Source organism: Coregonus clupeaformis, chromosome 34 (assembly GCF_020615455.1).
Source record: "Coregonus clupeaformis isolate EN_2021a chromosome 34, ASM2061545v1, whole genome shotgun sequence".
In the NCBI taxonomy this organism is placed as follows: domain Eukaryota; kingdom Metazoa; phylum Chordata; class Actinopteri; order Salmoniformes; family Salmonidae; genus Coregonus; species Coregonus clupeaformis.
This window is the reverse complement of record NC_059225.1, coordinates 33,531,085-33,545,780: the sequence shown is the minus strand read 5'-3', so window position 1 is coordinate 33,545,780 and position 14,696 is coordinate 33,531,085. Positions and strand designations below refer to the sequence as shown.

At 44.9% G+C, this 14,696-nt stretch overlaps 1 protein-coding gene across 5 annotated transcripts in view; it reads left to right on the top strand.

Moving 5' to 3' along the window:
• LOC121550036 (arf-GAP with SH3 domain, ANK repeat and PH domain-containing protein 1-like) overlaps window positions 1-14,696 on the top strand; it is a 75,395-nt gene that overhangs the window by 45,295 nt on the left and 15,404 nt on the right. For 4 of the 5 annotated variants that reach the window (XM_045210564.1, XM_045210561.1, XM_045210566.1 and 1 more), the window contains 9 exons: window positions 1,213-1,221; window positions 1,623-1,723; window positions 1,836-1,905; window positions 8,150-8,237; window positions 8,596-8,644; window positions 10,592-10,773; window positions 12,565-12,698; window positions 12,914-13,005; window positions 13,381-13,567. In XM_045210564.1, the coding sequence (XP_045066499.1) occupies window positions 1,213-1,221; window positions 1,623-1,723; window positions 1,836-1,905; window positions 8,150-8,237; window positions 8,596-8,644; window positions 10,592-10,773; window positions 12,565-12,698; window positions 12,914-13,005; window positions 13,381-13,567 (912 nt within the window). The remainder of the gene's footprint in view (window positions 1-1,212; window positions 1,222-1,622; window positions 1,724-1,835; window positions 1,906-8,149; window positions 8,238-8,595; window positions 8,645-10,591; window positions 10,774-12,564; window positions 12,699-12,913; window positions 13,006-13,380; window positions 13,568-14,696) is intronic. The other variant, XM_045210562.1, reaches the window with a different exon arrangement.

Below are 14,696 nucleotides of genomic sequence, written 5' to 3'. Positions count from 1 at the left end.
AGGGCCAAATAGGGCAAAACAGGGCCAAGTGGGCCCAAGCAGGCTTTAGTTGGCAAACATATAAGTTGGATTCCAATTCTCTACCCTTCTCCTGTGCACTCATACACTACCCCTCATGGATTTAGATGGAATGGACTGGTGTTAAGAATATAATGGAAACTCCCTCCAGCCATGCGTTCACCAAATCAATGCTTGGTAGAGAATCAGACTGCAGCCATACTGTACACTCTTCAACCCTAACCCTTAACTTTTGACCCTATGGTGGGTGTACCTACTGGCTAGCCTCCTGTAGCGCAGAGTGAGCATCCAGTGCTGTACCATGCTGGTAGCTAGTGTGTGGTAGGCCTTGGCTGGTAACCGGTGTGGTGCCTCACTGGCTGCTTGGTGGAGAGCCAGTCACTGTCTTAACTAACCTCCCCTAATCTCTTTCTGAGCACTCACTGGTCACAACTGCCTTATACACAACAACAGTAATGTGGTTTTCCCCTCAGTCTCATACCCACATTGAGATTTGCTAGCTGCTCACTGTGTTTTGCATGAGATACTGTGTAATAGTGTGCAGAGCCTAACTGAGATAGACTGGGCTGCCGTGTCGACACAGCTGCAACCCTCTGCTAGTGACTGTGTCCAAAATGGTACCTTATTCACTACACAGTGCACTATTTTTGACCAGAGCCCTACACTCTTAGAAAAAAGGGTTCCAAAAGTGTTCTTCAGCTGTCCCCATAGGATAACCCTTTTTTGTTCCAGGTAGAACCCTTTTTGGTTCCAGTTAGAACCTTTTTGGGTTCCACATAGAACCCTCTGTGGAAAGGGTTCTACATGCAACCCAAAAGGGTTCTACCTGGGTTCTTCAAAGGGTTTTGCAATGGAGACAGCCGAAGCACCCTTTTAGGTTCTAGATGGCCCCTTTTCTTCTAAGAGTGTATGGGCCTTGGTCAGTAGTGCACTATATAGGGAACTGGGTAAGTTGACTGAGAACACGTTCACATTTACAGCAACAACCTGGGAAACAGTTACAGGGGGAGAGGAAGGGGGGATGAATGAGCCAACAGTCACTCACCACTACCCTCTACTTGTATATACTGTGCTTAACTAACACCTACACTCTATGCATGCATGCAGGCACTCTCTCACGCCTACATCTCAGCTACTTCTTTCACACTCTCTCCCTCTATCTCCCTCTCTACTCGCTGCTTGTCTGGACTCAAGTCTAGAAGAGTAAGTGTGCACGATTGGCATGCTTCTGTTGGTCTTGCCTGCGTTTGACTTCTGAGAGATTTTGAAGAGCTGGCACTCCACTGAGTTTTTACATTAGAAGCCTGCTGTGTTTTTCATTTGATCGTGTGTTTAGAACATGGGTGCGTCCCAAATGGCACCCTATTCTCTATGTAGTGCACTTCCTTTGACCAGAGCCCCGGTGAAAAGTAGTGAACTAAATAGAGAATAGGGTACCATTTGGGACGGATCCCATGGTCCTTTGAACATCAAACATGACCCGATAAATAATAAAGACCCTGGCCTGCACTCTCTGTAAGAGGTATATTTGGTTGGTTGTGTGTGGTAATTTGCTGTGTTTCTGTGTATAAACACTGTGTGTGTGTGTGTGTGTGTTGATGCAGGACTCCCAGAGTAAGCAGGGTGGCTACAGCATGCACCAGCTGCAGGGCAACAAGGAGTTTGGCTGTGAGAAGAAAGGCTACCTGATGAAGAAGAGTGATGGGTAGGTCACACACACATACAAACACACACGCACACTAAACAGTACTGAACATGCATTTATATGCCCCTTATCTGATCCTTCGTTGTGACTTGGTGTTGTTGTCTTCCTGCAGGCTGAGGAAGGTGTGGCAGAGGAGGAAGTGTTCAGTGAAGGGTGGCATGCTCACCATCTCTCATGCTACGGTGAGTGGCAAACATACCACACACTCACACTCAGACACAAACACCCACACACCTGTGGAGGCGAGATCAAAGACAACATCCAGTATGAAGGAAGCTGTGTAGGGCACTATCAAGCTGGCAGTTGGCAGAGAGGAATCAACATGGATGGGTTGCCAGGGAAACCCCTCATCCCCCCCTCCCATTGCTGTGGTGACTCATCTCTGAGTTTGCTGCTGGCTCTTCTCTTCCCTGGGTCTGTGGATACTGTGGAGTATAGCAGCACTGGACCAGATATTCACTATCTGCTGCTGGGAGCTAATACAATAGCCAATGTTGAGAGAGATAGATAGAGACACACATGCACATATGAGAGAGAGTGCACACAGACACAACTAGCATGTCACAAATGTTGTATTCCACTCTAGATTGCGGTGGATCCCCCAAATGTCATAACACTATCATCTCATTTACTGGATATATAGACACCCTCCTTTCAAGGAAATTATACAATGTAGCCTAAGTACAAGCCTACCTGTCTGCACCTCCATTTTTTTTAAAACGCACAGAGAATCCATGTACTTATCTTCAGTTCTTTGTCTGATGGCATGTTGCAGCTCCGCTCCGTGTTTATTTCCCATCAGCCCCTGTGGCAGGCCAGGCAGCTGAACTCTGGGTGACCCTGCCTGCGTGGCGTGGTGCCAGCCAGACAGCCTCACCTCAGGGCTCATTTGGTATTTGGCATTTGGTATTTTATTAAGACCCCCATTAGCTGTTGTGATAGCAGCAGCTACTCTTCCTGTGGTCCACACAAAACATGAAACATGACATACTGTAATACAGAACATTAAAAGACAAGAACAACTCAACGACAGAACTACATAAATGAAAAATGTCACACATAGCCAACATATCAATACATACACACAATATCTAGGTCAAATAGGAGAGAGGGGTTGTGCGGTGAAATGTTGCTTTATTTGTTTTTTAAAACCAGGTTTGCTGTTCAATCTTTGATGGAAGGGAGTTCCATGCAATCATGGCTCTATATTTATTTTATTTATTGTTTTTTTTTGGTCATTTAGCAGACGCTCTTAACCAGAGCGACTTACAGGAGCAATTAGGGTTAAGTGCCTTGCTCAAGGGCACATCGACAGATTTTTCACCTAGTCAGCTCGGGGATTAGAACCAGCGATCTTTCGGTTACTGGCACAACGCTCTTAACCACTAAGCTACCTGCTATATAATACTGTACGTTTTCTTGAATTTGTTCTGGATTTGGGAACTGTGAATAGACCCCCGGTGGCATGTCTGGTGGGGCTCATCACAGCCTGTTAACGTTTTGTTAACACCCCTCACCCCCCCTCTGCCCGCCCGATGCCCGCCTGCCCCGGCACAGTCACAATGCAGTGCCCAGTCTACACATGTGCCTGCTGGGCACAGTGGTATTAACATATTATGACAGTGGGTACTGTACTGTAGCCAACCCAAAGTGGTGCTGCCTGGACCACAGCCAGTACTGAGGGAATACCTGGGATCCTCCCAAGGCTAGCTACACTGTTGTGTCTAGTGTTCAGGCTGTGGCCCAAATGGCATCCTATTCTCTACATAGGGCGGCAGGTAGCTTAGTGGTTAAGAGCGTTGTGCAAGTAACCGAAAAGTTGCTGGTTCTAATCCCAGAGCCGACTAGGTGAAACATCTGTCGATGTGCCCTTGAGCAAGGCACTTAACCCTAATTGCTCATGTAAGTCGCTCTGGATAAGAGCGTCTGCTAAATGACAAAAATGTAAAAAAATCTACATGACTTCACTACTTTTTGACCATTGGGCATTGCACATTTACATAAGTATTCAGACCTTTTACTCAGTACTTTGTTAAAGCACCTTTGGCAGCGATTACATTCTTGGGTATGACGCTAAAAGCTTGGCACACCTGTATTTGGGGAGTTTCTCCCATTCTTCTCTGCAGATCCTCTCAAGCTCTGTCAGGTTGGATGGGGAGCGTCGCTGCACAGCTATTTTCAGGTTTCTCCAGAGATGTTCGATCGGGTTCAAGTCCGGGCTTTGGCTTGGCCACTCAAAGATATTCAGAGACTTGTCCCGAAGCAACTCCTGCGTTGTCTTGGCTGTGTGCTTAGGGTCATTGTCCTGTTGGAAGGTGAACTTCCCCCCAGTCTGAGGTCCTGAGCGCTCTGGAGCAGGTTTTCATCAAGGATCTCTTTGTAGGGGGGAGCTAGAGAGCGTGCTATGGAATAGACGTGTTTTGTTAGCGCGCCGCTCAATTTTGAAACAAATTCATATTTATCTTAATCTCTCACCACCTATAACTTCAAACATTGTCTGGCAATATGACAAAGGGAAAAGGCACCAAAAAAGGGGGAGCTAAACAAGATCATTTGGATGAGACAGACAACGAACCGCTGACCCACGAGGAGTTAGCTGAGGATGCTAGCTCCCAAGAGCTCCCCACAGAACCTACTCCAAGTAACCTACTGACTGCTATAAAGTCACTAAGCAAGAAGGTGGACACAAGGTTGGCTGATATCTCAAAGAGTATTGGGACTTTGACTGAAACTGTGAAGGCAACCAAGGGCAGGGTGCATGAAGTCGAGCAGACGACAGTTGATCATGAGGCCAGGCTACAGGACATAGAGAAACAGAGCACAACGTAAAAAAATTACAACAAAACCCTGAAAGCCAGACTGGAAATGCTCGAGTCGCATTCAAGACTCCCGAACATCCGAATATTTGGGATCCAGGAGGACACTGAGAAAGGGAAACCCACTGAATTTGTTTCGGGGCTGATACCGGCATTGCTGGGGAGTGAACACTTCATAACGCCCATCCTGATCGACTGCGCACACAGATCACAGGCAACAAAGCCAGACAAGGGCGCGCCACCAAGGCCATTCATCGCACGGCTGCACTATCCCCAGACCAGGGATCTCATCCTCAAGCTGGCAAGTCAAAAGTTCCCCCTTAACTACAACGGAGCCTGGGTGTCTTTCTACCCAGATCTTACTTTGGAGGTGAGGAACCAACGGAAAGTGAATTGATGCCGATATCACGGCCTGTGGATATGCAATTTCTGCAATCTACCCAATTTAGAACAGTGATGGTCAAGTTCACAAGCCTTGGCATTGTAGTGACAAGAAAACTTGATCAGCTATTGAAAACGAATTGGGACATGAAAATGTATCAGCTTAAACAAAATATAAATTTTTTGAAAACTCTGCCTATCTCTGTGGTTGGTCATATAAACGCTATTAAAATGGTTGCCTTACCCAGGTTTCTTTACCTCTTCCAATGTCTACCCAATTTCTTACCAGAAAGCTATTTTAAGAAACTGGATTCAATAGTAATTCCATTCTTATGGGATAATATGGATGATATGGTGTTTTCACAGTGGAGGGGGAAGGGGCTCACAACAATTGATAACTTATACATTGATGGTCATTTAGCTTCATTTCAACAATTACAGAGTAAGTTTACCATGCCAGCAGCACATTTTTTCAGATACCTCTTAATCAGGAATTTCTTAAGGACACATATCCCACAGTGTGGCATTAAGCCAAAGAATCCTACATTAGATAGCCTTATCCTTGTCAAACCCCATTCTAAAGGGTCGGTCTCTAGACTTTAGGATGTGCTACGGGCCAACATAGAGGTATCCACAGACACTATTAAAAGGGCTTGGGAGCAGAAACCTGGTTCAGAAATCTCAGATGAGGACTGGCTCTCAGGAATATAAACCACAGTTCACTGAATGCCAGACACAACCTTGCTCAGTTTAAGGTGGTACACAGGTTACATTACTCAAAACTGAAACTGCATAAAATATTCCCAGACACCTCACCACTGTGTGAGAGGTGCAAGCAGGATGAGGGGACTTTGACCCACTTATTTTGGACATGTCCTAAGTTACATGCTTACTGGGCTCTCATTTTTGATTACTTATCTAAAGCCTTTGATAGAGTTATAGCCCCCTACCCATTGGTCGCTCTGTTTGCTACAGTTGATGGGAATAACCAGGAAGGGAAGGCTATCTCTCTTTGTACTCTATGAGCCAAAAGGCTCATATTGCAATTTTGGAAATTGGAGACTGTACCTACCTTTGAAATGTGGTTACGGGATTGAGGGAATGTAATGGAAGATTTGATACAATACCTCCAATAGAAGTCCAATGTTTTACAAAATATGGCAGCCAATACTGGATGAAGGGTCTAGTCCCGCTTTATAACTGGGTTGATGCTCTGCTGCTACTCTGTGCTGTACACCACTCAATATTTCTTTTTGGCTTAACTACACTGTTTGTAATTACTATATGCTGTCGTCTTATAATATGTACCATCTAATAGGATATTTTTATTTTTTATTTTATTTTTGTATGTCTTTTTTCGCTTTGTCATTATGGGGTATTGTGTGTACAGTCGTGGTCAAAAGTTTTGAGAATGACACAAATACTAATTTTCACAAAGTCTGCTGCCTCAGTTTTGATGATGGCAATTTGCATATACTCCAGAATGTCATGAAGAGTGATCAGATGAATTGCAATTAATTGCTAAGTCCCTCTTTGCCATGAAAATGAACATCATCCCAAAAAAAGATTTCCACTGTATTTCAGCCCTGCCACAAAAGGACCAGCTGACATCATGTCAGTGATTCTCTCGTTAACACAGGTGAGGGTGTTGACGAGGACAAGGCTGGAGATCACTCTGTCATGCTGATTGAGTTAGAATAACAGACTGGAACCTTTAAAAGGAGGGTGGTGCTTGAAATCATTGTTCTTCCTCTGTTAACCATAGTTACCTGCAAGGAAACACGTGCCGTCATCATTGCTTTGCACAAAAAGGGCTTCACAGGCAAGGATATTGCTGCTAGTAAGATTGCACCTAAATCAACCATTTATCGGATCATCAAGAACTTCAAGGAGAGAGGTTCAATTGTTGTGAAGAAGGCGTCAGGGCGCCAAGAAAGTCCAGCAAGCGCCAGGACCGTCTCTAAATTTGATTCAGCTGCGGGATCGGGGCACCACCAGCGCAGAGCTTGTTCAGGAATGGCAGCAGGCAGGTGTGAGTGCATCTCTACGCACAGTGAGGCAAAGACTTTTGGAGGATGGCCTGGTGTCAAGAAGGGCAGCAAAGAAGCAATTTCTCTCCAGGAAAAACATCAGGGACAGACTGATATTCTGCAAAAGGTACAGGGATTGGACTGCTGAGGACTGGGGTAAAGTCATTTTCTCTGATGAATCCCCTTTCCGGTTGTTTGGGGCATCCGGAAAAAACCTTGTCCGGAGAAGACAAGGTGAGCGCTACCATCAGTCCTGTGTCATGCCAACACTAAAGCATCCTGAGACCATTCGTGTGTGGGGCTGCTTCTCAGCCAAGGGAGTGGGCTCACTCACAATTTTGCCTAAGAACACAGCCATGAATAAAGGATGGTACCAACACATCCTTCAAGGGCAACTTCTCCCAACCATCCAAGAACAGTTTGGTGACGACCAATGCCAGCATGATGGAGCACCTTGCCATAAGGCAAAAGTGATAACTAAGTGGCTCAGGGAACAAAACATCGCCATTTTGGGTCCATGGCCAGGAAACTCCCCAGACCTTAATCCCATTGAAAACTTGTGGTCGATCCTCAAGAGGCGGGTGGACAAACAAAAACCCACAAATTCTGACAAACTCCAAGCATTGATTATGCAAGAATGGGCTGCCATCAGTCAGGATGTGGCCCAGAAGTTAATTGACAGCATGCCAGGGCGGATTGCAGAGGTCTTGAAAAAGAAGGGTCAACACTGCAAATATTGACTCTTTGCATAAACTTAATGTAATTGTCAATAAAAGCCTTTGACACTTATGGAATGCTTGTAATTATACTTCAGTATACCATAGTAACATCTGACAAAAATATCTCATAACACTGAAGCAGCGTACTTTGTGAAGACCAATACTTGTGTCATTCTCAAAACTTTTGACCACGATTATTTGTTTTTTTAATCCATTTTAGAATAAGGGTGTAACGTAACCAAATATGGAAAAAGTACTTTCCGAAGGCACTGTTTATAGTTTCTTTATTCAGCTGAGACAAAAGGACAAACCCACAATGCCTAACATCAAAAGAGTAATTGTTCTATTACTTTACCACCCCACCCCATCCAGAGTCAGGTAGGCTTGTAGCGTTAGTTTAATAGGACCAATACTGGTTGATGTACAGACTAATTTTCATAATTTCCATCAAGTAGCTAAGTCGTCTGTGTGTTTGTGCAGTCCAACAGGCAGCCTGTGAAACTCAACCTGCTCACCTGCCAGGTCAAGCCCTGCGCTGAGGACAGGAAGTGCTTCGATCTAATTTCCCGTAAGTACCCCTCTTACCATAACCCCTATGCCAATACAGCAGTTACTGTGGGTGTTGCATGGGCTGGGTGGCCCGTGAGAGAAGGGGCCTTTTATATGACCTCTGATGGGCATTCAGAAACAGGAAGAGTCGAAGTGACCATTTTGTGCCACAGGGTGCCAGTCGCTCTTTGACACCTACTATATTTTCAGACTGGCTGTTGAATGGTGTCATGACATTGAGAGGAAAACCTGAAACACACTGTGCTTGTGAATTACCCAACATGCATCTCACAACAGGGCTATATTACATGACATGATTACACAGTGTCTGCTGGGTCTGAGATCACATTCCCCTCTAATCTTCTCTCTGCCCACAGATAACCGGACATATCACTTCCAGGCTGAGGATGAACAGGAGTTTGTCATGTAAGTGTATCATCACAGTCACCACATTATAAACATTGTTTTACTGTAGTATCCAACTCCAAAGGCAGGTACAAAGTAATACACTGAAGCAATGAACCTGGCCCTGATAATGTAGCTGTGAGCTTGAATGATCAGTTGAACAAAGAAAGACACCCTCTTTTATACTCCATTGACAGTGATGGTATTTGTATTACTCAGAGAGAGTGAGAGAGCTAGGTGCCAGCATCAGTAAAGGTTTCTATCTATCTGGATCTGTGGTTGTCACTTGTTCAGGTGCACACACACAATTTCTTTCTCACACACACACACACACACACAGTTTCAACCACATTCTGCTACTTCATACCCACCGATCAGTAATTGTCATCTCCTCAAAATTCTCTGTATTCCTAAACTGTCAGGGCCATGACCTTTATGAAACACTGCCTTTAACCACGCTCACATTAACTTTACTGCGACACAATAGGCCTTGCCTCTTAGCCTCGCCTTAGGATACATCCCAAATGGCACCCTATTCCCTATGTAGTGCACTACTTTTCACCAGGGCCCATTTATTACTTGAAAATATAACGTCCCTGCATTATGTAATCACATGTTCGCCCACCCACGTCTTGCAAGTAAACAAGCTCACCCTTAAAGACACGCATACACCCACGTATCTGCATACTAATTTCTTGTTATTTCCCGCACGCTTGCACACACACACACACACACACACACACACACACACACACACACACACACACACACACACTTTAATTAACACACTGATTGTCTCCTAGCCGACACACACACACACACACACACACACATACACACACACACGTACACATTTTAAATACTTTATTTGAATCCACAAATCACATTACATTCAAGTAGGAGTGAGCTGTGCTGTACTGTACTGTTCTGAACAGCGGGTGGGTTGGCAACAGCAGCAGTTACTTCCTGGCTGACTCTTAATGAGCGCACTCAGTCAGAAGGCTGTGAGGAGTCTGTGCTGTTGAAGGACTTCCTGGGTTATCTAGAGTGGAGTGTGTGTGTGTGTGTGTGCGTGCGTGCGTGCTCGTGCAAGCGTGAGTGTGTGGAGGGTGTTCAGATGTGTTGGTTTGAACACTACAGCATGTGGTGGTTGACACTGTAGGCACATTTAGATCCTATCTAGGGTGAATGCAAAATGCACTGAGTGTACAAAACATTAAGAACACTCTTTCCATGACATAGACTGACCAGGTGAATCCAGGTGAAAGCTATGATCCCTTATTGATGTCACCTGTTAAATCCACTTCAATCAGTGTAGATGAAGGGGAGGAGACAGGTTAAAGAAGGATTTTTAAGCCTTGAGACAATTGAGACATGGATTGTGAATGTCTGGGCAAGACAAAAGATTTAAGTGTCTTTGAGCGGGTTATGGTAGTAGGTGCCAGGTGCACCGGTTTGAGTGTGCCAAGAACTGCAATGCTGCTGGTTGTTCACGCTCAACAGTTTCCCTTGTGAATCAAGAATGGTCCACCACCCAAAGGACATCCAGCCAACCCACACAACTGTGGGAAGCATTAGAGTCAACATGGGCCAGCATCCCTGTGGAATGCTTTCAACACCTTGTAGAGTCCATGCCCCAACGAATTGAGGCTGTTATGAGGGCAAAAGGGGGTGCAACTAAATATTAGAAAGGTGTTCTTAATGTTTAGTACACTCAGTGTAGACGTCAAGGGCTCAAGAGAATACAGTATACATATTAATACATACAGTATAGAATATACTGTCAGATGGAATTGGAGTTGTCCCATCCCCTTGTCTAAAAGACTAAGAGGCTTATGCACACAGAAATCCTAAAAATACACACTTCTATATACAATTCTCATACATTTTTAAAACTCCCTTGCTCTGTAATATCTAGTTCCTCTGTTTGCGTATCTGTCTCTGTCTGTATGTGTGTTGTGTGTGTAGCTGGATCTCGGTGCTATCCAACAGTAAGGAGGAGGCTCTGAACATGGCGTTCCGTGGAGGAGAGGACGGAGGAGGAGGAGGAGGAGGAGGAGAGGACGGCCTCGAGGACCTGACCAAAGCCATCATAGAGGACGTGCTGCGCATCCCTGGCAACGAAGTCTGCTGTGACTGTGACGCTGCAGGTACATATACTGTACAATGTTTATGTGTGTGTGTTTGCATGCCTGACCACCACCTCTATGGATTTCTAAGGGTCTCGCATTCTATATCCTCCTCTATATACTACTATTTTGTGCGTACTCACCATTCACCTTATCACAGGAGAAGACAACAACACCTTTGCTCAGTAGTTGACACCTGAGATATGCTATGCAGCCAGCCTGATGTCTTTAACCAAGCAAGCAGCAAAGCAGTTTATTCTGGATATAACAGTGGTGTTGGCCCTTTCTGGCCCCTGTTCCTCCAACTTGATCCTCCCCTGCTGTAAAAGCAGAGACTCCCCAGAGCAGAGACACCCTGGCCTTTTGACTCCCCCAATATACACACATGCACACACACACACTGCATCAGTTAATCACCCTATCCACCTCTGTCAGCATAAACATAGAGCCCACTGAGGGAGTTAGCAAGCCGCAAGCATAAAAGCCTGTGTTTCTTGCAACAACAACATCATTACATCAATGTGTTACATGATTCACCCCCCTTCTCTGGAGTGAGTTCATGTAACATTTAACAGATCGATAATGCGCCGGTCTGGTCATCATAAGCCACACACGTTATTTTAAGCATGCTAACAGACACAGGCTGCGTTCCGAAGCTACAGCATCACAGGGGGAGATGGGGAGCCAGATTTGAACTGCTCTCTGATGCTTTCTACTTCATTCTGATGCCTTGTTAAGCTGCTCTCATCCTCCCAGTCGACCAAGCTGCTCCTTTGTAGCTATGTGACACTGCCATACTGTGTAGAGTGATCCCTGGCTATGGCAGGGCCCTAAAACAAGTCTTCCAGCTAGTGTACTGCAGGCTCATTTGTGGTGCTCCTTTGACCCATCCTGTCTAAAACACAGCTCTCTAGAGGAGTATTAGTGGCAACTATTTTGCGCTCACCCCACCCTGTTCATCCTCTCATCTCTATGGCCATCTATTGCCTCTATTGCCATCAAACATGTGATTCATTGGTGTTTCGTCGCCACTGAAACCCTTCCACCCGTCCGCCCGGCACAGACCTGTCAAATTCAGACACGCTAGCAAGCCTAACAGCTAACAGCACTCAGCCGTCTGTAAGGATAGTTTGTTTACATCTGCGTAGCTGCGTAGGGCTCTCAGGCTTGATATCAGGCTGTGTTTAAGCCACCTTCAGTTGCATCGCTCAGGCTTGGCAGTGGGGTCAGTCACTGTAGGGGTTTACAGGGAAGAGCTCAAAGCCTCTCTAGCCTTCCACCACATGGCTCTGCTGTCAGAGCATGTTCAGGCATTCAGCTTGACGCAGTATGTTGCAATGTTTTCTAGTTGCCGGGCTCTGGTAGCCCAGTCAGTATGGCTGGTGCTCCTGAGGTTGCCGAGGCCCTCTAGTGGTGTGTGCTGTGTGTTGCCACTGCTCACATTGATGGTGATGGTGGACTTTAGTGCACACTGTAGCAAAACGTTTTGCAACAGAAAACTAAAACATTTATTTCTTATTGGACAAGTTCAAGTTGTCATTCCATGTTTTCGTTTATTTGAAGCCTAATGAATACCACCCAGAAATAACATTTCAGTTTAGTACTGGTAATAGTTAATCCCCTTTAGCATTATCGTTCTGGATTTCAAATGTATGGATGTTTATAGTAGTAAAAAAATATATATATATTCTGTTTTTGGAGCCAAAACGTCTGTACACTAAACTGTGAATTCAAGCCCGATTTTGGGGTTTCTTTTGTATCCACAGGTCTGTGTGCAACAAACGTATGTTGTCATGTTGTCTGTGCCCTTAGATCCAAAATGGCTGTCCACTAACCTAGGCATCCTGACCTGCATCGAGTGCTCTGGTATCCACCGGGAGATGGGAGTGCACATCTCACGCATCCAATCCATGGAACTAGATAAGCTAGGCACCTCTGAACTCTTGGTGAGTAAATCAAATACATTTTGGTGAACATTATATGTATTTATTTTTTGTCACAATAAATCAACATACAAAATAGATTCAAAAACAGGATAGAAATGAATCAATCTTGATTACGATGTGATTATGATTACGACAATTAAAGCAAAGTGCTTACGAGCGTCTTAACATTCATATGTTGACTTGATACTTAGGCAAATGTCTCTCTTCCTTCACAGCTGGCCAAGAATGTAGGGAACAGTAGTTTCAATGAAATAATGGAGGGGAACCTTCCTTGTCCCTCACCAAAGCCCACTCCTTCTAGTGATATGTAAGTACTCAGCATCATCAACAACAACAACTTTATGAACTGCTTAGAGACAAGAAACTCCATAGAAATTTGACCTCACTAGATGCATAATCTGGTGTATGTTTGAGCTTATGCAGGTAGATGTGTTTGGCAGGATAAGCCACAGAATTAAATATAATACATGGACATGGCCAACTTGGTCAGGAAAACATTCATGCTAGATACTGAATTATAGGATCTCTATGGCAAAAACTATCCGTACAAACATTCCAAAACCCTCTCTTTCTTCTTCTTCTTCTTCTTCTTCTTCTTCTTCTTCTTCTTCTTCTTCTTCTTCTTCTTCTTCTTCTTCTTCTTCTTCTTCTTCTTCTTCTTCTTCTTCTCTCCCTCCTACAGGACAGTGAGGAAGGAGTTCATCAATGCTAAGTATGTGGACCACAAGTTTGCACGGAAGACCTGTGCCTCCTCGGCAGCTAAGACCATTGAGCTGTGTGAGGCGGTCAAGTCCAGGGACCTGCTGTCTCTCATCCAGGTGTACGCTGAGGGGGTGGAGCTAATGGAGCCTCTGCCCGAGGGTGGACAGGTAGGTCTGACCTCTGACCTCATAGACCCTGGACTGTATTATTATCTCATCTCACCTGATCAGGGCCCATATTCATAAACCATCTCATAGGATTGGTGATCTAGGATCAGGTCCCCCCTGTCCATGTAATCTTATTCATTATGATCCCCAAAAATAAAACTGTTCCTAAATCAGCACTCCTACTCTGAGATGTTTTATGAATGCAGGCCCTGATCTGGTATGGTGGGTATGGTTTTACAATATGAGCAGAGGTCTACTGTTTCATAGGGAAATAGTAGGTTGTACTGAGTCTGTAAGGAGTCTGTACTGTACATGGGCAAAGTAATGAGCAGTCCACAGAGAACAATTGCGTTTTCTACTCCCTTTACTAAGCAACGTTGGACAAGACAACATTGCTCAAATGAGTAAAGTCACTCAGTTGAGCTATCAGTACTGCGGCCCTCTGTATGTTGAGCCACGTTGCGCTGCGGTGTGCTCTCAGAAGTAGTCCATAGGGAATAGTGGCCAGGGATGAGTCACTGACCCTGTTTGAAGGCAGGCAGAGCTCCCAGTCCAGGCTGACTCACTGATATCTACAGTGAGGGGAAAAATTATTTGATCCCCTGCTGATTTTGTATGTTTGCCCACTGACAAAGACATGATCAGTCTATAATTTTAATGGTAGGTTTATTTGAACAGTGAGAGACAGAATAACAACAAAAAAATCCAGAAAACGCATGTCAAAAATTTTATAAATTGATTTGCATTTTAATGAGGGAAATAAGTATTTGACCCCTCTGCAAAACATGACTTAGTACTTGGTGGCAAAACCCTTGTTGACAATCACAGAGGTCAGACGTTTCTTGTAGTTGGCCACCAGGTTTGCACACATCTCAGGAGGGATTTTGTCCCACTCCTCTTTGCAGATCTTCTCCAAGTCATTAAGGTTTCGAGGCTGACATTTGGCAACTCGAACCTTCAGATCCCTCCACAGATTTTCTATGGGATTAAGGTCTGGAGACTGGCTAGGCCACTCCAGGACCTTAATGTGCTTCTTCTTGAGCCACTCCTTTGTTGCCATTGGTCATTGTCATGCTGGAATACCCATCCACGACCCATTTTCAATGCCCTGGCTGAGGGAAGGAGGTTC